The sequence below is a fragment of the Brachypodium distachyon genome, chromosome 1, assembly GCF_000005505.3.
Source record: "Brachypodium distachyon strain Bd21 chromosome 1, Brachypodium_distachyon_v3.0, whole genome shotgun sequence".
Lineage (NCBI taxonomy): Eukaryota > Viridiplantae > Streptophyta > Magnoliopsida > Poales > Poaceae > Brachypodium > Brachypodium distachyon.
Genome location: NC_016131.3, coordinates 52,735,625 through 52,757,571, shown reverse-complemented (window position 1 = coordinate 52,757,571; position 21,947 = coordinate 52,735,625). Strand labels below are relative to the sequence as shown.

Here is a 21,947-nt window from a genome sequence, read left to right as displayed (position 1 = left end):
ATTTAGGTACAGTAGCAGACGGTCCTAAAGTTGGATAACACCCAAATGATTCGGGATCCGTTCAGATTTGGTGCTGACGTACGCATGTGCACACATTGGCCATTTGTTTCGATTTCAGGCGTTGGCATCACAAAATGGTCAGTTAGTTCCACGGATGTCGCATCGATAAGGCTCGAATTTATTGGGCTAACGCCCGGCGAGGTAGTGCACCGTGGGAGCAAGCAACAACTTCATTTTGGCGCGCCAAGGTACTCATTCGCTCCATCTATTTACGAGGCTTCCTGTACCGCGACGCGGGCCAAGAAGGGTTGTGAATCTATTGAGTTGATCAACGTGTTAATTTGGCTCAGATTTTGGAGAAATTACCCCCGTGGTGACGATGAACTGATTATCTCAGGAGAAAAGGCGTTGTCAGTGATATTCTCTTATGTGTTGTTTTTAAGCGCACCATAAATGATGAATCGACATTAAAATAATCATTATGTAAAATTCTGAGTTTATTAGACAAGTCACACATGTGTTAACCAATACTCTCTCATTTTCACATGGGTCTATCTACGGCCCGGTCGATTATGAAATTCTCAGTCCACAAGGCTGTACGTGTGCGAACCTATCGATGCCCGATCTATCTCTCACGGTGCTTTCTCGTCGTATGGCTCATTAGTGCCATTGGGCTGGCTGGCCCAACTCTAGGATATGGTTTTTGTTTGTTTTGTGTTTAGAGATATCTACTAATGATAAAAAAAGGGACCATGGTTGTAGCCGTATTTTTTCCAATAGAATGGAGTTGTAATCTTTCTGGTTGCATCCGTAATTTTCTGGTTGTATGGGTTTGCGACTGTAAATTTTTCAGTTGCACCCCTAATTTTCTCCGTTGCATCAGGTTGCGACTGTGATTTTTTGTTGCACCTAATATTTTTTTCCTTTGCATGAGGTTGCGATTGTAATTTTTGCGTGGGATTGCGACTATAATTTTTCTGTTGCCCCCTAATTAACCATTCTCTTCTTCATAAAGTTATTTTTGTGCTACTAGCTAGTAAAAAAAAGTTAGCAGAACATGTACTACCTCTGTTTTCAGCACTAAAACCACGACAAGTATTTAGAAACGAAGAGAGTAGTTGCTACTCCCTCCATTCCCTTATATACTTCATATAATTTCTTTTCTATTTAGTAACTAATGTAGCTCGCTGGCTCGTTGACTTCTGCTCCCAACCAATAAATGCACACACTTATTTATTCCTAACCAACATGGATAGCCAAGAGCTACAAACGAAAACTCGTCTTGATACAAGAGAAAACAAATCTATATGAACTATGAAATGGAGGCAATAGTTTGAGATGAGAGTTTGTGAAAGGAGAGAATGATCTAATATTCAAATCTTATGATTTTTAGATAAAATTTGTATACCAGACAATAGTTGTTTTTATACTAGGTGACGTATCCACTGCAAACTTATAAACTATCCAAGTGGAACATTGTATCTAAAACATGCGCTGCAGATCAAAGGTGAATATCAAGTGTTACCAAGCATGGAATAAGTATATCGGGTTATGTGAATAGAGTGCTTAAGTGGCTGTTTTGAATTTTGATTCCCACCTTTGATCTGCACTGCACATTTTAGATCCGGTGGTTCGTGAATAGTTCGCAAGTTTACAAAGGATGAAGGTTTGCATTGGATACATCGCTTTTTTTGTGAGAAACATAACACAAACGAAGACGCTCACCCCTATGAACGCGAACACCCATACGAGCAGATTTTGAAAGATTCAGAAAACCATTGTCACCACGTGCGTCTTGTCATTGTTGACGGGTACTTCACCTACACTAAAAGAATAGCGCCGGTTAAATCCTGGATTTGAATCAAACGAGCTGAACTGGAACTACACTCTCAGTTCACTTAAATCATAGAATAAATCGAGATAAATATGAGCGATACGTCTCCTGCATAGGAGCATTTTTTTTATTTTAACATTTGTGTGAATTACAATAAGAATTTTCAGTTTTAATATTTGTATTTCGTTCGATTCATAATAAGTGAGAAATATTTTTAGGGGATCTTACTAGATTTGTAGTGACTGGAATTAGAGGCCAAGGTTCCAGTCCGTAGAAGCCGGCAGCGGGAAAGCGGCCCATGGAAGGAAACATGCGAAACCAAAAGGTGCCTGGCCCAAGAAGCCCGGGCAGCGGCGCGCCGCGCTGTCCTCGGTCCCCGACCGAATCAGTGCGCGGATCCCGGCGTGTCCGACTCAGCGCCAACGTACCCAGTGGGCCCACGCTCCATCCAAGCCCCCTGACACCCCGGCCCAGGACCCACCCACCAACCGAGCACCACCTATAGCCAGGCCTCGGCCCTCTCGTGCCGTCCGGTGTACACTACCGTCCGTCCCACCGAACGGGGCTACTTGTCCTCACACTGGCACCGCCGTGCCTTCTATTCGCTTCGTCGACCACGCCCCCTCACCCCGATTCGCAGCACACGACGCCGACACGTGGACCCGGGTCAAAAAAGCCCCTTCGACGTGTCATCCCTTTTTATTCCTCTGCAGGCCGCACCTCATCCCGTAGCCAATCACGGCACGCCACGTACGAGCGGTGCCGCTATGCGCACACGCGAGATGTACACGCGGAGACAGGGCACCAAACCCTAGCCTTTTTGCTCCCCCCTCCTCCTCCTGGCTGGCTTCCTCCATCCTGCTCGGCTCGGCTGCTGCTTCCCCACACCGCCCGGTAGCCTCACCGCCGGCGACGCGCTATACCCACCACCTCCGCCGCTTCCCTTCCTCCTCGCCCAGGGGAGGTGCGGAAACCCCCTAGATCTCTCCGTTTCTCCCCCCCGCTCCACCGCGAGCGCGCCGCCGCGCGCGGACATGGCGTCCTCCTCCGATGAGCAGCCCAAGCCGCCCGAGCCTCCCGCGGCGGCCGTCGCCACGGCCGTGCCGCCGCAGACGCACGCGGAGTGGGCCGCTAGCGTGCAGGCGTTCTACGCCGCCGCTGGGCACCCCTACGCCGCCTGGCCCGCGCAGGTACGACGAGATGGGCCCGAATTTTGTTCCCGCAGGAGGGCGGAAGGCGGGGGATTCTGACTGGTTTCCATTTTCCCCCCCTCTGATGCAGCACCTGATGGCAGCGGCGGCCTCAGGGGCGCCGTACGGCGCGCCGGTGCCGTTTCCCATGTACCACCCGGGGGCCGCGATGGCGTACTACGCGCAAGCCTCCATGGCAGCGGTCAGTGCAGCACGAGTTCCTTTTTTTTTCTGGTCGTTTTCGGGCCCAATTGGGGGAATTATTCTTGGATTTGGCGGGATTTTGGTGTGTGAAATCGCTGTCTCTGTGCAGGGTGTTCCTTACCCGACCGCTGAAGCCGTGGCCGCGGCACCAGCTGTGGCGGAAGGGAAGGGCAAGGGTAAGGGTGGTGGCGTGTCGCCTGAGAAGGGCAGCTCTGCCGCGCCCTCTGGTGACGATGGTTCCCGGAGGTATGTGTTTGTGTTTTTTACTCATTCTTGTCTGCTCGTGTATTTTTAGTTTTTTGGGGGATTTAAATTTTGTTGTGCAGCTGTGACAGTGGCAGCGACGACTCTTCAGATACCAGAGATTATGACACTGACCATAAGGTACCAATCAACTGTGACGCAAGTGACCATTTTAAGTTTCTTCTTTTCCTGTAATTAGTATGTTTATGACTTCGTGTGGTTCATATTGGTTCTCTTCAGGATTCTTCTGCGGCTAAGAAGAGGAAATCTGGTAATACGTCGGCAGAAGGTGGGTCATCGGAATGCTTAACTATGTTGTCGCTTGAGTTGTTCCTTTTGTACGTACGATTGAATGATTAGACTGGTATTTTCCAGGTGAACCGTCTCAAACTGCTGTTGTGACATATGCTGCCGAATCACCATACCAGTTGAAGGCGAGGTCTGCCTCAAAGCTTCCTGTTTCTGCTCCTGGGCGGGCAGCGCTTCCCAACGCCACGCCAAATCTGAACATAGGGATTGATCTTTGGAGTGCTTCTCAACCCGTAGCTGTGCTCCCGGGGCAGGGGGAAGCGAGTCCTGGGTTGGCGCTTGCCCGATGTGATGGCGTTGGTCAGCTGGTATGCATTGCTCTCGCTAAAGCTTATGACAGCATGCTGAATTGGATTTTCATGCATTACTCTAAATTGTTCCTATTTTTGCAGGATGAGCGTGAAATTAAGAGAGAGAGGCGAAAACAATCTAACAGGGAGTCTGCAAGGAGATCAAGGTTACGCAAGCAGGTAACATTGGAAACGATGCATTCGATTTCCTGCAGAAATGTACCATAGAAATATATCAAGCTTTTTCTCTCCATTTATCATTGTTGCTCATGTATGATTGTGCCATTGTGGTGAGCCTGGTAAACAATTATTTTACCGGGAATGAACTAAGAGACTTCAAAGTATGTCAAGGCAGTTTTGTGCAAGAATTGCCAAAAATTACCGAATCGAAAGCTGACATATAGCGAAATAGTTTGTTGGATAGGAGATAAGTATGGTAACCATATCTTTAGTTTACTTCTGTTACATTTGTTTGTTGTTGTTGCATGGCTACTACAAGCAAAAATGAGTCTAGAAGTGCCACCACCACTGTATTCCTCTCTCTCCTGAATTCTCTCGTCCATGCTGAGTGCATTTGTTCATTTGACTCTTGTCGTCAAGCCATCTCTCTCTGACCTCTGTGATGGATTTTTACCCCTAACGTGTGTGTACTGTTTGGCCCCTTGGGGACTTGACTTTTCCACCTGACCTATCAGGCTATTCCGTATGTGTTACAAGGCCCGATGTCCCAATAATGTAGTTTGCTGATATATAATTGGTAATTGGTATTTTGGTCAAACTGGTTTCTGACTTTCTGTTACTTAGAAAAATGAGCTGTCTAAGTACCAAATCAGGCAATTTTCTTATGGGGGCAGTAACACCAAAAATACTGGGTTTTTTAGTTCAACATTAAAATGCTCACCCCTATCCTTCCCACATGTTTTGAAATGTTTGTTTTACTGGATCATAGTCAAAATTTCCCCTCAGGGAAAGACATCAGTTTTGACATAGCCACATAGGCCATACCTTTCTTTCTATAAGTTGAAATACTTGAGAGTGAGTATATGCAGAGTGGGATAGTACACATTAATGTTATTTTGAACTGGTACTAATTAAGACGGTCCATGATTGTGCACTTAGCCCCCTAGATTTTTTTGGGTTTGCTTAACTACCTAAACTTCTAACACTCATCACATGTTCCCCTAAGGCTGATTCCGAGAGCGTTTTTTGACATTCCAGTATTAGAGTTAAAGGTGTTATGTTGATCAAGAAAAGTTAAAGGTATGAAGAGGACGTTTGTGATATCTGAAGAGAGTAAAGTGGACTCCGTCCTTCAGTGATAGTTGCATATTTACTATATTTTTTTCCTGTTATAATTTGGTTTAGGTAGCTAAATCTTCTCTGTAGTTCCATTGTGCACTCAGTTTTTATTTGCACGGTTCTGTTTTCAGTGGCACACCTGTTGTACATGGAGGTACCCTAGCTACCTAGCTAGTGGCTACTACCTAAAATCTTCTGGATGCTGTATATTTATTGTTTATTGTTTATTGGAGTTCAGATGGAGACTGTCACTGTGGCCAACAGTTATAGGAGTAATCTTCATATACTTGATAAAAGAAATCAGAGCAGTGTGCTAATTGGAATGGAAAAAATGAAGGATGTTTTGAGGCCTGCCACCTTGACTTTTTATTTTTTGTTTCTGTATAATGATCTGATGCTGAAATATTACTTAACTGCTAAGTTTTCTAGCAGACAGCTTGCTAAATTTGGTGTAAATATTCGAGCTATTTTATTGATTTTATTTCCAGTTCATGTTTACTTCCGACTTGCCTACTTTTTCTGTTTGATTGCCATAGCTATAGTTGTATTGCTAAAATCTTGCAACATATGGTGTGATTTTTTATAGAGAAAGGACAAAAGGTTTGTGTCTCGTTTCATTGGTAGAGAAGAATGATTTATAAGCCGAAGACGAGGCCAAACAACCAAACACAACCACAGCAAGACAACTCCTTGACGACTACTAGAGTCTAGATGGACTACTGGATGTTATAATAGACGCACCACCAAAAACCTACCATCTGCCTTGATTCTTTCCATGCCCGCACCAAGGATGCCGCTGTCCAGCCAAGACCTCCGTTCGCTGGGAGAGAATCCAGCTCTGCAAAGAAGGGCAGAGTTGGGCCATCTTTCTGGAGCTGGATTCTCTCCCAGCTGGGAGATGATGATGGCCCAATAGCGACCATGAACTGCCACTTCATACCACAGACAAAAGCCGTCCTTGCTGCACCTAGTCGTCGGGTCCCCCCACCATGTAGGGCAGATCTGGCGTGACCCGCACAGTGAGGAAGAGTTGTCCCCAACAGGCTGGAAATAGCACGCAAGAGGCTCCTGCCGCACAGAGATGCACACAAACCGCCTCCACAGCCATGGAAGGCATTTGCTAGTTTCTTGTCAAGAATATCATCACGGTTGACAAAACATGACCATGATAATATTTTTGACACCTGACACTTATTTTCCGAGTCTGCCAACATAGTGAGCCCATCTACCAGCTAGCTAATAGTTGTCGTTTAGCCAACCATGTCAACATAGTTTTTGGCTTTTTGTTGATTGCACACATGTATGCCTTCACTCATGGGGTCTTAATGTAGGAATTATATACATTTTGGAAAGATACCACCAGAAAAAATAGATGATAAAATTGGAACATGTATGACTCAAACTCGGAAAATCAGCTTCATATATGGTAAGGCACTGACCATCTTATTGGCTACTTTTCTTTGAACGCCCAAACACACAACACTAACATGTTATATGCACGGTTTGAACAAAAAGGGGCTGCCTACTCAAATTTCCAGAATCCTTAGAATTTTAATAAATTTGAATTTACAATAGGAATGCACGCACTCGAACTTTCTGCCCCACTCAAATTTTCTTCTGCGCTGGTCCCTGGGTATATGAGTACATGTGTTGTTGGAAACTGTCGAAGTTGGACATATAATCTATTCCACTTGAATACTTAACAGTTACCAGTGGTGCCTTAGGGCTTTCTTGCATTCACAAAAAAAAGGTCACTTTTGTATTTGACATGCTTCCTTTTCTGTTCATCAGCAAGAGTGCGAGGAATTATCCCGGAAGGTAGCTGAGCTGACTACAGAAAACAATGCCCTCAGAACTGAGCTTGACCAGCTTAAGAAGGCCTGCGAAGATATGGAGGCACAGAATACCCGACTGATGGTGAGTACATGGCACTACAGCCATACACTTTACCATTATGGAGATAAGAATTGCAAATTTCTTTCTCGGCACTTGCCCTCACGGTATTCTAACTTTGTGAAGGGTGAAATGATCCAATCCCAGGAACCTGCTGCTGTCACAACCACACTGGGCATGAGCATTGAAGCACCAAAGGTGAAGCAGCACGAGGACGAGGGCAAGCTTCATAAGAAGTCCAATAATAACAGCAATGGGAAGTATGTAGGCGGCAGCCGCAAACCTGAGGCTAACTCTAGGTGAGAGACGGCAAAGACAGAGGAAGTTACAGAGATGAGATGAGGTGTTCCTTTATCTAACCACAACACCCATCATCGATTCAGTGTGGTTTTAGCAAAGAAATGTTGTTTTAGTCCTCTTCTCACAGCTCACCGGGGCCCCTGTAGAGCTGCCCCCATCGCAGCCATGTATTATTTATGGCTCGTTGCCGAGAAGAATGTGTTTTTTCCGTTGTTTGTGTGCACCTCTGTGTTTTGTGTAAACTGATTGGTGTAGCTATTTGTAACAAACTACCTAGAGCTTAGAGTTTTTATGTTTGCTAACTTTGGATGAGCGATGTAACCTGCCAATTCGATGGCCTGATGTTCAGTTGATGAAATGCGTAACAAATAATCTTAGCAATTCAATCTCACCTCGTTGGCATAATTTTTTTTGTGTCTCTGGCGAATTTTCTTCCAAGTCGATGGCCTGATGTTCAGTTTACTGCAGTACTCACCTCAGTGATGGAATAGCTCAACGTGGATAACACCTCCAAATTTCAGAATGTCTGCTGGTCCTTGTGCGTTTTCTAACTCGTGATTGTATCCGAGTATCAAAGAGCCCTCGCTGCATGTGCGGCTGCCAAGTCATAGTGGTGCCGGCGCTAGGCCGAAGTCGATTTGTTTCATTTTCCAAGGCTAAAGAACTTGGTATAATGAAATATCAGATCTTTCTCGAAGAGTGGTTAAATCAAATCAAATCCAACAGTGTTGTGCAAGAAGTCGTGAACGGATAGCGACCCATGGGACAACAAGTTGATCTTAGCTAGCTAGCGCTAGCACAAGCTCTTGAAGCTTAAACTTATTCAGTTTGGCAGAAGCGAGACTCAAAAAATTGACATCACCATGATGAAGCTCATGACGTTCTTCCTCCTCTCGTTTAGCTTCCAGTTGTCAGCCGTCCTATGCGCCGGCGACGGCTTCCAGTTCGCGTTCCCAGGCCTCGCCGGCGCCAACCTGACCCTGGACGGCAACGCAAGCGTCACCCGCGACGGGCTCCTGGTGCTGACCACCCTGAAGACGAACCTGAAAGGCCACGCCTTCTACCCAACCCCGCTGCAGTTCCGCCGGTCCCCCGGCGGGAAGGTTCGCTCCTTCTCGTCGGCCTTCGTGTTCGCCATCGTCTCCGACTACACCGACTTCAGCGCCCACGGCATGGCCTTCGTCGTGTGCCCGTCCCCGGAGAGCTTCTCCTCCGCGCTGCCCGCGGGGTACCTGGCCCTCCTCAACGTCCAGAACAACGGCAACGCCACAAACCACCTCTTGGCCGTGGAGCTCGACACCACCCAGAACACCGACTTCCAGGACATCGACGCCAACCATGTCGGCATCGACATCAACTCCCTGCACTCCCTGCAGTCCCACACCGCCGGCTACTACCCCGACCACGGCGATGGCGACAGCGGCGGCTTCGAGAACCTGACGCTCTTCAGCCGGGACGCGATGCAGGTGTGGGTGAGCTACGAAGGCGCCGGCGCCGGGCAGATCAACGTCACTTTGGCGCCCATCGGAGCTCCCAAACCGGAGAAGCCACTGTTATCCGCGGCCTACGACCTCTCCACGGTGCTCACGGACCAGGCCTACATCGGCTTCTCCTCCTCCACGGGCGGGATCAACTCGCGGCACTACGTGCTCGGCTGGAGCTTCGCCATGGACGAAGGCGGTCCTGCTCCGGCCATCGACATCGCCAGGCTGCCCAAGCTGCCGCGGTTCGGACCCAAGCCTCGTTCCAAGGTCCTGGAGATCGTTCTGCCCATAGCCACGGCTGCAATCATTATTACTGTCGGCACGGTTGTCGCTCTGCTTGTGCTGAGGCGTCTCAGGTACGCGCAAGTGCTTGAAGATTGGGAGGTTGAGTTCGGCCCGCATCGGTTCTCCTACAAGGATTTGTACCATGCGACCAAGGGATTCAAGAACAAACAGCTGCTTGGTGCCGGGGGTTTCGGGAAGGTGTACAAAGGAGTGCTCCGCAAGTCCAAATTGGAGGTCGCCGTAAAGAAGATCTCTCATGAGTCCAGGCAAGGAATGAAGGAGTTCATAGCTGAAGTCGTCAGCATTGGCCGTCTCCGGAACCGCAACCTCGTGCAGTTGCTTGGCTACTGCCGGAGGAAAGGGGAGCTCCTTTTGGTCTACGAGTTCATGCCAAATGGCAGCCTCGATAAGTACCTCCATCTCGGAGAGGACATGCCTGTACTATTGGATTGGCCCAAGAGGTTTCATGTCATCAGAGGCGTTGCCTCCGGCTTGCTCTACATCCATGACAAGTGGGAGAAGGTTGTCATCCACCGGGACATAAAGGCAAGCAACGTGCTGCTGGACAGTGAAATGAACGGACGATTAGGCGACTTTGGGCTTTCAAGACTGTACGACCATGGCACGGACCCACAGACCACACATGTGGTTGGCACCATGGGCTACCTAGCGCCGGAGCTAATACGCACGGGAAAAGCGTCCACACTCACAGATGTATTTGCTTTCGGTGCGTTCCTTCTTGAGATAACTTGTGGGAAAAGACCAGTCAATGACGGTTTGCAGGGCGATTATGAGATGTTAGTAGACTGGGTTCTCGAGAACTTGCATAAAGGATCTCTCACTGAGACGGTGGACGCGAGGCTGGAAGGTGATTATGACGCTGATGAGGTATGCCTGGTCTTAAAGCTGGGTTTGTTGTGTTCGCATCCATTTACCAACATAAGGCCAAGCATGAGGCAAGTCATGCAGTACCTTGATTCTAACACGCCACTTCCAGACTTGACATGTACAAATATGAACTTTAGCACAATGGCTCTAATGCAGAACGAAGGGTTCGATTCATACGCCATGTCTTATCCATCTTCAACTGGAATTAGCGTTGGCACCATATCAGACATATCAGGTGGGAGATGACATGCATATGGGCCTTTAATGCCGTCCTCACACCCCGGGTTCTTATTTTATGATTGTTCTTAATTTAAAGTATAATGGTCAGATCATGTAAAAGCCATCTATGTACGCTCTATGTAAGGCGCGGATGCCTGGTTTCAATATAGTATAATGGAACCTGATGGTTATTCCTCCCCGTTTCCTCAGGGCGTGCGCTACTTGTATTCATGGATTAAGGAAAACACAGTGCATATGCCGACGAATGCAAACATATACGAACGGCGACAGTGTTGCACCACCAGCACACGAAAGCCCCTGAACAACAAATAAGAACACAGAAACCAGGGACGCCTTCGACACCTTCTGGACTCCTGATGGGCCCTTCCTCCGGGCAAACCACCAACCCAACAGCACCGGTCGACCACCTTGGTGCCGGAGAAACCCCTAGCCAAACGGCGTTGAAGAAGTGCCAGTAGCCACCACCTCTGTGAAGGATCTGAACCGATAAGGAGCAGATGTCGGAGCCACACTCCAAGCACCTCCAGCACCGGATCCAAGGATGAAACCACACCACCCCTCACTCATCGGGCAGATGGATCCCAATCCTCCTAGCACGAGCCCGCAACAAACGCCACCGCCCTTCCCGGTCTGCCCTCCACAGGCAGCACCACAAGCCTGTTGATGTAAAGAAAATTCATGGGATCATGTAAAAAAAAGCAATACTAGTGGCAATCTTACGAACTCATACAAGCAAGCATCATTATTTATGTGTATATAGGTCCGCTTGCTTGACATGTACAGTTTTTTTTTATCGTGGTCAAAATAGAGGACCCTTGTGTACGTGTTAGTTGTATTTGTATATCAATTAGTGATAATTGATGCTGATTGTTATGTCTTATGTGTAATTTGGTGCCAATCATTTTTATTAGCTCTTATCTGCAATTACTAATTATGATATCGGTTTTGCTATTTCTTAGGCGACTAAGAAATAACTATTTCTCAATCGATAATAACAACCTTTTGATTCAATCACTGAGATTCATGTAAGATTATTGTAAGCCCGATGGATAAGAAAATCTTGATTGGATGGCTACGATTGTTGACTGAGAAATAACTATTTCTTAGGCGACTGAGAAATAGACACTCCCTTATGATATTTGTTGGTCAATTCGATATGGCCAAAACGTTATGTTAAAAATACGTTGTTAGTTATAAAATACCACTAAAATATAGAAGAGCGGAATATAGAATGAGATTTGAGAATTCTGCTAGAGAGGAAGGATTTTTTTGCTCAATTAGCACCTGACCAACGTATTTTTTTTTGCTCAATTGGCACATGACCAGCGTTTTTGACAAAATGGCCCCCTCCCAAACGAAATGCCAGAAGTGGCCTGGTGGAATGCCCGGCGGAAAGGACTTAGGTCTGATTGTATTGGTGGAAAGGACTTAGGTCTGATTGCATGGGCGGAAAGCATATGCATGCAACTTTAAGCCCCGCCTCGATTGATTCTCTTTTCTATTTTCTTCTTATACTCCAGTTCTGATGTTTGTAAAATTTATTTGGAGACCCAAATGAACTCCGATCTTTGTGAAAGTTTGAGAGTAACAGTGAAATTTTAATATTTTTGAGCAAGTTTGAAATTCTGTGATTTATTTGAATTTGAAACTTGTTTAATTCAAACAGAGCTCCTCCCCTAATGTTGCATGCATATGCTTTCCACCAACGCAATTGGGCCTAAGTCCTTTCTGCAGTGCTGTTGGCGGAAAGCGCGACGTGGCCCCTTCCGGACGTGCCATCACGCCACTTTTGACAATTGTTTCTGTGGATGGAAGAGATATTTTGAGGTGATCGATCCTGCATAATCACACATGGCACATGGTTCCTCTATAATCTACTACCCCCTTTCACAAAGGTTGACGTATTTAGTGTAGAGTCAAATAATGAATGTAAATTGTGTAACCATCTCAGCCACATCTGCTATTGGAGCACGAGTGAGAATCGATAGTAACCGGAGACTGTGTCTTAGTTCCTCAATTCCAAATGTGGGGTGTATAACTTATGTTGACCGTCAAATCTTTTAAAGTTTGACCAACTATTTTAGCAAAAAAATCAACATTTACCATATCAAATAAAAATATTATGAAAATATATTTCACTATGAATTCAAAGATCTTCATTTGAAACCGTATATGTTGATTCAGTGTGGTTTTAGCAAAAAAATGTTGTTTTAGTCCTCGTCTCACAGCTCTGGTTGAAGAAAGAGAAAAAAACAGTTCGGACGGTCAATCGTCTAAGAGTTTTTTGATAGGCCGCGGCCCTGAGATTGGGGGGGCCGGTGTGAAACAAAAACTTAGGGCCCTTAATATATAAACTTCATAAAAACAATACTTAATATATGTAAAACATATATTGTCAATAGCACTTAAATGACGTGCGTTGAGTTGGTCAAATCGGCAACGTGCATGTACGACGTCTTCAGACGGTCAAACAAAGCAGCGTGCCGTACTTACTAGGGTCGCGCGATTGGGGTCTTGGGAATCGAAATCAGTGAGACGATAAACTGATGATTGGAATTAAGAAAAAAAAAGGAGAAAACGTAAACGAAAAGTGTGGCGGACTGTGGCTCTAGTCCCACGCTGCGCCCTGAACAGCCACAAGATAGGAATCGAGTAGATGAATCGTTTTCTGATTAATTTTCATCACGTGAGTACGGAACGTACAGACGGTTAACTAAACCAGACCGATCCATGCGTGGTATGCCCTGTTCTCTAGCACCTCCAGGGGTGCCCTGTTCATGCTCCTCTTTTCCTAATTAATTTGCACCGGAGATTTTGCAAAAAACTTTTACTAATTCACGAAATCAACATGCAGTACACATCTTCAATTGAACATGGCTGCGTGTTGATTTCGAAAAATTATAGGTTTTTTTGCAAAAGTTCTGATAGAATGTATGCTGCAGATCGATTTTGAAAATAGCAAATATCTTTTTGCGAAATTTCTGACGGCAATTAATTAGGAACAGAGAAATATGAAGAAGTGGATTACCTAAATTCAACGGCTGGTATCCGGAGGGAGTTAGGTCCAGAAAAATCTGTCTCTGCTTCCGAGGTCCAGACTACCGTAATTCCACTTGTTACATGTATATGTATATGATCTCATCCGGTAGTTGTTGCAGTACAGCAGTGGTAGAAAAAGTACTTCCTCGGATGGTTATTATGAATCGGAGGTAGTACCAATCACAAAAGGTCCTCTGCCAAGGTCCAGTTCAAGGCTTTCTCCCACGTATACTCAGCTGTCGGTAGTAGAATTGTGGTGGGGCCAAAATTTCTCACCTGTGTGCATGCCATCCTTGTCAATGCCCCTGTCGGGCTGTTAATGACTCGACGTCGCAAATGCCGTCAGAATCCTTCTATCCCGATATTGACTCTCGTTGTAGTATATGCTAATTAATATTCTAGCGGGTACACATTTCTCTGTTTGAAAGGTATTTGCATGACCAGCAGAACTATCACGCTTCAGAATTAATGCTAAGAGGATTCTAGTGGCGTCTCCAATAGTTCAACACACTATCGTATCTAATCTGCTAAATGTAAGAAGTGTCATCTTTGTTGTAAGTCAAAATTTCTTAAATTTGACCAAACTTATAAAAAATTATCAACATTTAGAATATCAAATAAGTATACAGATACGATGAATTTAGGAGTACATCTAATTTAGAGTCGTATATGTTGAAAGATATTTCTGTAAATTTGCCCAAAATTTACAAAAGTCTGAATTGAAACAAAATTATTACTTCTTGCATTTAGGAAATGAAGGAGTACTGATGTACTCCTTTTGATTCTAAATTCTTGACTCAAATTTGTCCAAATATGGATATATCTATTTTTTAAAAACGTTTAGATACATGTAATATTTCGACAACAATTTAGGATCGGAGGGAGTACTGTCTAATCCTCATATGTCAAGTCCCTCCATGTTATTTCTCCAACACCACTGACGGATCCACTCGTGAACATTGCTCCACCTCGTGCCATGTCCGCCCGGCAATCCACTTTACAAAGAGAAGGGAAACAAAAGACTGTTGGGAACAAGTTTTTTATTCGTCCAATATATGTTGAACACTAAAGATGCATTGACTAGGTTTGCACATATTTTTCAAAGGGGTTGTCGTTTTTGACCCAAGTGTACACATGGCACTCCACCAGAAGCTTCGAGAGACTCGACATCCCAAATCGAGCTCTTTTACGGTACCCTGAATTTAATATGAGCCGTTTATTTGTCCCGATCTAGCGGTCAGTATTATCTGGTACTCTATCTTTAATCACTCGGAGTACTGAGACCAAAAACACCGGAGTACCTCAAGTAGAAGGGCAAAATCATAATTTCTGTGCCGAACTGAATTTTGGTTTGTAATAAAAAAAATCTCAATCACGTGAGGGTTTTGGGCCACGAGCGGCCAGGGAGCCGTGAATGGCAGCATAGGCGCCTTGGGGCCGCGCAGCTGTTCAAATTGGATGTCTGTGGTTGGGGGTGGCGAACGTCGGCGCGCTGCTACGGCTCGATTTGATGTGTCGGCCGGGGGCGGCGACGCGCCTCGATTTCGCAGCGGCAGCTGCAGGCGTGCTGCCTTGATTGGACCGCAACTGGAGACGGCACTGCGCGTCGATTGCACGGCGACGGCTGGAGGCGGTGCTGCCTCGATTGGATGGACGGCGAGGCGGTTTCGAGCGCACATAGAAGTGTTGATCAGCGCTGCTGCTTGATGGAGATCAGACTGGACGTACTGAAGGGATCGAGGTGATAGGACGGAAAAGACCAAATTACTTCGCAAATGACTAAGTTACCCTTCGCTAACGAAGGTTAGATATGTTTGGTACTCCAAGGTAAGTTTTTGGAGTATCATGGTACCGTAAAAAAGCTTCCCAAATTTGACCTTTTCGTACTTACTCTTGTCATGGAGAAGACTGATAACCTATACATATTCACACGCACACACGCACAAATATATATATCGGAAAGTATTAGTGCAGCGATGGACGTTGTTGTTAGCTATCTAATGGCATGTCCAATGCGAGTATTTACAAAATTAAACCGGTTTATATATCTTAAGCATCAATGTTTTTTTCTATAGCAGATGTGTCTAATTAGGAATGTCCTATAGAAACAAGCACCCCACTACTTAAACAAAACAAAAGTCGGTTTATATTCCGTAAGCATACCTCTGACGCCTTGCATTGTAAATGCTTTAAAAAAGATGCTAGTAGTCAAAAATCCAAAGTTTCAAGTTTTATACTATGGGGTTGGTAACACCCAGGCAGGGAGGCAGGCACACACCGATCATGTTTGTTATCTTCCTCCCGAGAGGCTAGATATAGTCCCATTGCTTGCCTTGGATAGGAGATTAGCTGTATCATACCGGTGAAATTCCTCTGTTTGGAATGGCACCACCATGTCAGATATCTGATGGGTCGGTACCATCTCTGGCAACGGCATGTCGCCGTCAAGGTACTGCATGATTTGGTGCATTCTTGGCCTTGCATTGCTGAATGGGTGTGTGCACAAAAGTCCAAGCTTTAGCACTAAACTAGCCTCATTAGCATCGTAGTTGCCTTGGAGTCTAATATCCACTGTATCCAAAAGTGACCCATTTTGCCAGTGTTGAAGCACCCAGTCAACCAACAAGACCTGGTTGTATCTCCCGCCCTGCTTGACAGGTCTCTGCCCACATGTAACCTCTAGCATGAACACCCCGAAGGCAAATATGTCAGTAAGAGGGGACGCCTTGCCATTGCGACCAAGCTCTGGAGCTATGTATCCTATGGTGCCAACAACATGGGTAGTCAGTGGGTCGGACCCGTGATCATACAACCTTGCCAGGCCAAAGTCACCCAATCTTCCATTCATCTCATCGTCGAGGAGCACGTTACTCGCCTTGATGTCTCGATGGATCACCACTTTCTCCCACTCATGATGAAGGTAGACTAACCCAGAAGCGATACCTTTGATGATCCGAAACCTATTAACCCAATCCAACTTGTGGGGGGCCTGGTCATTAGCATGCAAGTACTTGTCCAGGCTTCCATTTGACATATTCTCATATACCAGAAGGAGTTCACCTTTGCGCCTGCAGTAGCCATGTAACTGCACGAGATTGCGGTGCTGGAGGCGACCAAGGCTAACAACCTCGGCGATGAACTCCTTCATGCCTTGCTTTGACCCGTGTGATACCCGCTTCACGGCGATTTCCGACTTGGACACAGGAAGCACCCCCTTGTACACCCTTCCGAATCCTCCTATGCCTAGCAGGTGGCTGCTCTTGAATCCTTCCGTGGCATGGAACAGATCTTTGTACATGAACCGGTGTGGGCCGAACTCGTCCTCCCAATCTTCCAGCAGCTCAGCGTACCTCCGGTGCCTTCGTACGAGGACGAAGAGGACCGCGCCGACCGCGAGGAGGAACGCTGCGGTCGCTAGCGGGAGGACAATCTCCAAGACTCTGGATCTGTCCTTGGGACCAACAGGAGGAAGCTTGGGCAGCGCGCCGATGTCGATGGCCGGGGCAGGGCCGTCCATCCCGAAGCTCCATCCAAGCACGTAGTGCCGCGATCTGAGCGTGCCGCCCGTGGCCGCGGAGAAGCCGACGTAGGAGGCGTCCGTGAGCACCGTGGAGAGGTCATATTTGGCGGAGACCAGCGGCCTCGCCGGTTTGGCCACGTTGAGCGGGGCCATGGTGACGTTGATCTGCGTGGACTCTCCGTCGTACTCCACCCACACTTGCATGGCCTCGCCGCTGATCAAGGTCAGGTTGCGGAACTCGCCGTTGTCGTCGAAGTAGCCGGCGGAGTAGGACTGCAGGGAGCGGAGGCTGTTGACGTCGACGCCGAGGTGGTTGTCGTTGAGGTCGCCGAACTCGTCGTTCTGCATCGTGTCCAGCTCGACGGCGAACAGGCGGTTGCTGGAGCTGCCGTTGTTGTTGCTCGTCACGTTGAGGAGGCCCAGGTAGCCGCTCGGCAGCGCGGCGGAGAAGTCCACGCCGGCGCCGGAGACGACGAAGGCCATCCCGTGGGCGCTCAGGCCCGCGTGGTCGGACAGGATGCCGAAGACGAAGGAAGCGGAGAAAGACCGGTTGGGGCTGAAGCGCAGCGGCGCAGGGTAGAAGGCGTGGCCTTTGCGCTGGAGCGTGCCGTTGGTCAGCTCGAGCTTGCCGTCTGCGGTCACCCCCGCCACGCCGTCCAGGGTGAGATTCGTGGCGCTGGAGAAGCCCGAGTACACGAATCGCTCTTGCGCGTCCCCGCCGGTGCTTAGGAGGCTCAGGCCGAGGCAGAGGAGGTGTGTGAGGAAGAAACGCATGCACTTCATGGCAGCTAAGCAGTACGGTTTTACTGCGGCCAGCAGTGGCGGAGCCGGAAACCGGACAAGGAAGGTGCTAAGATATGACTAAATGGTGCTATACTTGTGGATTTTACATACTAATGAACTAAATACTTGATGAATCCTCTTGTGAGCATCCTTGAGCAACAGGCCTGGCTCCGCCCCTGGCGGCCAGTGACACAAATCGAAAGGAGATGCAAGTATGCGGTGTTGGTTCCTTCTGCTAAATTAATTCTTGCACTACGCTATGATGATGGTGAAGGCGCGCTTAGCAGTTAGCAGGAGGAAATTTCCTACCGGGTCGCTATCCTATTCGTAATTCGTTGTTACAATCTGTTCCAACCTTTTGTCCGTGCCAGTCGTGGTCGATCCGGTGCACCGTGCTACCGCACAACGTGCACCCTGCATAGTGTGCACACCATCATCTCTGTTTAATCCTCAGTTCCTCACAAGATTTCTCTTTCGTTTTTACTCTTCCTCCGCCCCTCCGCCAGCCGCCACCTCCGGCCGCTGCCGCTCCACGGCTCCAACCTCCAGCACGAGTGCACGTACGACAAAGCTCTCCGGCGGCCACGACCATGACATGGATCCGAACCAACCTCTCCCCGCTTGTCCCCTCATGATTCAAATCTAGCGGTGGAAAAAGAGAAGAGAATCTGCTAGGTCCTCTAGCTAATAATAAAAGTATTTGCTAATTTGCTCAAGCGAGTATCTGATACTTCCGGAGAAAGTATCTGAAAGTTACTGAAACTGGTCAATACAGTAGTAAATGTCAGTCTTGCAGATTATGGGAATCTTATGCTTAGCTTTAATTGTGGATATCGCTTAATGTCTTGGAGAAAGTATCATCTTCAAGCAAGAGTTTTCAATACTATCTTCTGTATTAAAGTGAGGTTCGGATGCACTATCTTCTTCTTGATTGTTTGTTTATTCTTGGACAAATCCTAATTATTCTCTGTAGAGGCTTGCCGTTTTGTTGCAATTTTATGGATTTGTTACTGAGGAGTAACATTATGTTCCTAACGATTCTCATAGATTTCAAAGAGATTGTTGGATTAACACAGATTTTGGTTGCACCCCTCCTACTTTTTTTTTAGGACGCACCCCCCTTCTACTTTGTTCTTTCATCTAAGCACATTTATCAAGAACAGCCAACCAAGAATTCCCCTCTTCTCTCGCAAGAAGGATGCAAGTAATGTTGTTACTAGGAAGACAAAAGGAAAGCTAACCTGCAGATGTGCCAGTTTTTGCTGAAAGACAGACAGACAGACAAAATTCATTTGATTCTCACACGAATATGAAAAATAGATGATTGGAATGTCATAGACACTACAATTTTTTCATGAGATCTCACTTAATGTAAAAAATCCTTTGAAATTAGATCTATTCGGACAAAATTCTTAAGAATCTAATATCTCTATTACCGTGAAATGAAGATTTTCTAAGGTTTGAAATCACGTAAAAATCTTACAGCTCGTTTGACACCCATTCATTTGGGTCTGGAATTCTAAAATACATTTTGGATTCTAGAAATCAACTTGTTTGGCTGGCGTGGAATCTATAAACTCTATAAAGTTGAAACCCACTAAATTTAATAAATTTAGCAAGCTGCACATGTAGTTTATCCACTTCAGCAATTTGCCACGTCATCATGTAGGGATCAGTTATCACTAATTAACCATGCACTAATCTGGGCCAGCACACCGCATCTGCTCGCAGCATTCCGTTGCATGCTTCGCCAGCGCCAAGGAATTCTGGGCCAAGTTTGCAGCCCAACAAAAACTGTTCCCAATTGTAAGTGCCGTAACCCACGCACTGTTCTAAAAAACCCTGTAACGCACATGCACGCTATCTATTTTCCATGCTAAAGCTAGCCACGTCAAATTAACTCCTTTTAGTTGAGATTCTCAAAAAAAAAATTCTCACATTCGTTGTAATCCCTCTAATTAAGGAACGAACATCCCGTCGTTTCCTTTCCTCCTCTACAACCCGTTTGCATTCCTTTTCCCCTCCGTCTTTTCCAATTCCACTAAATAATTGTCCACTTTTCTACCCTTGAGCAAGTGATATATAAGTCAGTTGCTGGCAAGGCTGTAGGACTATCATGGGAGAGCAGCGACAAGCAGCGAGCTCAAGGTCGCCGACTTCATCCTGGCTGGAGTTTTCTCGCCATTGCTGCCGTCACCGCTGATGACGAGCCGCCCTGTGACGCTGTCGTACCGGCCGCCGGAGATGCCGTTGGGCGGCTGGGCGCCATGCCATACCAGTCCGTGGACCTGTGGAGCGTCGGGTGCGCCTTAGCAGAGCGGCGCGTGCGGCGGCCCGTGGGGGAGCAGGTCCACCGGATCTTCAATCTCCGCAACTTGCTGCCCAACACCTCTGTCAAATACTGGCCGCTGCCTTGCGCCCTGTCCCACAGGTGCTGAGGTGCGTACAAGAGCCGCCGCCTCCCGTTCCGGCCGCAGGTGCGTAGGAGAGCCGGCTGATGGGGACATTCGTGCCATTCATGGTGCCAGACGAAGCCGCGTTCGGGTTTCTTTAACGCTGCTCACTATTGACCCGATGCGATGGGACAAATGAATTACAGATTATTAGGATTTCATAAATTCAGATATTTGCACTATTATATGTTTGCACTATTATATGTGTGTAATCTGGAAACGGAGATGTCGTCCATACGATTGTATTCGACGATGGTTTTGTCATTGACTATGGTATTGGTACATGCAAAATTATCAGAGATTGCGCATTTTGCTATTAACTTCCATCTCTGATATTGCAATATGGGAATTTACCGTGGTCCACAAACCCAAGCCCAACATTAGTAGATTTTTTTTGTAACATATGCTCCCGCAGCAACGCGCGGGGTATCATCTAGTTGGATATATGAATTCAACCTGAAATTCCATGAAATCGCACTATAACTAACCCCATTTTCTCTCTAAAAACCATTATTTCTCTAGAATTGTCTCTCATTCTACAGATTCATGTGGTACGCAAACATGAATTTTTAATTTGGAATTCAAACTCAACCAAATAAAAATCATATCTAAAATTTATTTCTATATAAAATAAAATAAAATGAGGGCTACCAATGGGTGTTCGCACATGAACACGTCACCGTGTACCCTTGATGCCGAGCGCGATGCGCAGCATCATGCGTCGAGGGAGGCTTGCCGGAAGCGCGATATGGAAGACAGTCCGACGAGCGATTTTGCTGACCTGAAACCCCGCTCGTCCGGGAGGGACCCCGTTAGGGCAACACAATGGCTATGGGCTGCCTTAGGTCGCCCTGACCTCCCCTAGGGCCTCGTGGATTTGCTCACCTCCAACTTGAAGAACGAGAAAAAAGATACATGGGATAGAGATAAAAAAGAGATGTGTTTGTTCGATTGATGTTGATACCTCCCTCATGTATATAAAGGGCAGCTGGACTTCCCATGCAAGAAATAGTCTTGGATTAACGTCCAAGACCCTAATTTGGTTTTAATTCGGATGGCTTGGTCCGAACTTTTCATAACTTTGTACCCGTTTTGAGGTAGTAAAAGATCTCGGATCGAGATGATTCCAGAACAAAAGTTTCATCTCGAGAAAATGAAGAACTTTCACGTTTACAACTTTTCAATCTGAGTTTAACTTGACTTTTTTTATAACTGTTTCCAACTTCGGTTCGGACTTAGCCTGAGAAATAACTTTGGCCGAAGCCCCTGAATTGATAGGACTCAGACATCGTTTCCACAAAAAACGTGATTTCCAATTGAGATGATAAAAAAAACAAAGTTGCTTAACTCGACAAGGCTCACGACTTTCATGTTAGGCACTTTCTCATTTGAAGTAATCTTTGTGACGTTCATTTCTAAGCCAAAATTGGTTGTCATCGGGCTGTTATAAAAATTGTACAAAACTGAAACGGAACAAACCAATCCAATCGGGGCCGACACGCGACCGATGAGTCCAGAACTCCGATACGGAGCCGTATAGCACATCTCTGTTCCATGATTCGCTCCAGTTCCAGTCAGCCCCCGTGGTGGTTTCTTTTTTTGAGCGGGTAAAACTTTCATTCATCAAATAATGGTTACATCTTTGAGCAACAGGGGAATTATAGAATTGATCCCCCCGTGGTGGTTAGGTGAA

The 21,947-nt window shown here is 46.5% G+C and overlaps 3 protein-coding genes and 1 long non-coding RNA gene across 7 annotated transcripts; 2 read left to right on the top strand and 2 right to left on the bottom strand.

The window, feature by feature from the left end:
• Positions 1–1,558: 1,558 nt before the first annotated feature.
• On the bottom strand, positions 1,559–2,853 carry LOC112269784. The gene is made up of 2 exons (XR_002961829.1): positions 2,063–2,853; positions 1,559–1,825 (listed from the first exon to the last, which is right to left on the bottom strand). It is a non-coding gene; the product is annotated as an uncharacterized LOC112269784 (long non-coding RNA).
• A 15-nt stretch (positions 2,854–2,868) lies between these two features.
• On the top strand, positions 2,869–7,967 carry LOC100831882 (DNA-binding protein EMBP-1). Of its 2 annotated transcripts, none has more exons than XM_010229930.3 (9): positions 2,869–3,024; positions 3,116–3,226; positions 3,338–3,474; positions 3,555–3,612; positions 3,712–3,760; positions 3,847–4,088; positions 4,173–4,250; positions 7,161–7,286; positions 7,410–7,967. In XM_010229930.3, exons 1-9 carry the CDS (start codon positions 2,869–2,871, stop codon positions 7,563–7,565), a joined length of 1,113 nt encoding a protein of 370 aa, XP_010228232.1. In that variant the 3' UTR covers positions 7,566–7,967. The 2 variants fall into 2 exon arrangements, with proteins under 2 accessions (XP_010228232.1, XP_003557390.1); XM_003557342.4 differs by having other exon boundaries at positions 7,389–7,967.
• A 251-nt stretch (positions 7,968–8,218) lies between these two features.
• LOC100832364 (L-type lectin-domain containing receptor kinase IV.1) lies at positions 8,219–11,332 on the top strand. Of its 3 annotated transcripts, none has more exons than XM_010229928.3 (2): positions 8,219–10,219; positions 10,649–11,332. In XM_010229928.3, the coding sequence occupies exons 1-2, from the start codon at positions 8,426–8,428 to the stop codon at positions 10,769–10,771; spliced, it is 1,917 nt and encodes a 638-aa protein (XP_010228230.1). In that variant the 5' UTR covers positions 8,219–8,425; the 3' UTR covers positions 10,772–11,332. The 3 variants fall into 3 exon arrangements, with proteins under 3 accessions (XP_010228230.1, XP_014752697.1, XP_014752696.1); XM_014897211.2 differs by lacking the exon at positions 10,649–11,332 and adding an exon at positions 10,376–10,641; XM_014897210.2 differs by lacking the exon at positions 10,649–11,332 and adding an exon at positions 10,376–10,641 and having other exon boundaries at positions 8,219–10,287.
• Positions 11,333–15,519: 4,187 nt separating this feature from the next.
• On the bottom strand, positions 15,520–18,046 carry LOC100840882 (L-type lectin-domain containing receptor kinase IV.1). Its single transcript, XM_010229927.3, has one exon. The coding sequence runs from the start codon at positions 17,799–17,801 to the stop codon at positions 15,789–15,791; it is 2,013 nt and encodes a 670-aa protein (XP_010228229.1). The 5' UTR covers positions 17,802–18,046; the 3' UTR covers positions 15,520–15,788.
• Between the last annotated feature and the right edge of the window lie 3,901 nt (positions 18,047–21,947).

Bases quoted from the DNA above. Each gene is read 5' to 3' on its own strand.
- LOC100831882 (XM_003557342.4), top strand. From the start codon at position 2,869: ATGGCGTCCTCCTCCGATGAGCAGCCCAAGCCGCCCGAGCCTCCCGCG. The intron at 3,025-3,115 runs GTACGACGAGAT...CCTCTGATGCAG, and splicing joins ACGCCGCCTGGCCCGCGCAG to CACCTGATGGCAGCGGCGGC. The intron at 3,761-3,846 runs GTGGGTCATCGG...GGTATTTTCCAG, and splicing joins TGGTAATACGTCGGCAGAAG to GTGAACCGTCTCAAACTGCT.
- LOC100840882 (XM_010229927.3), bottom strand. From the start codon at position 17,801: ATGAAGTGCATGCGTTTCTTCCTCACACACCTCCTCTGCCTCGGCCTG.
- LOC100832364 (XM_014897210.2), top strand. From the start codon at position 8,426: ATGATGAAGCTCATGACGTTCTTCCTCCTCTCGTTTAGCTTCCAGTTG. The intron at 10,288-10,375 runs GCAAGTCATGCA...GCTCTAATGCAG, and splicing joins AACATAAGGCCAAGCATGAG to AACGAAGGGTTCGATTCATA.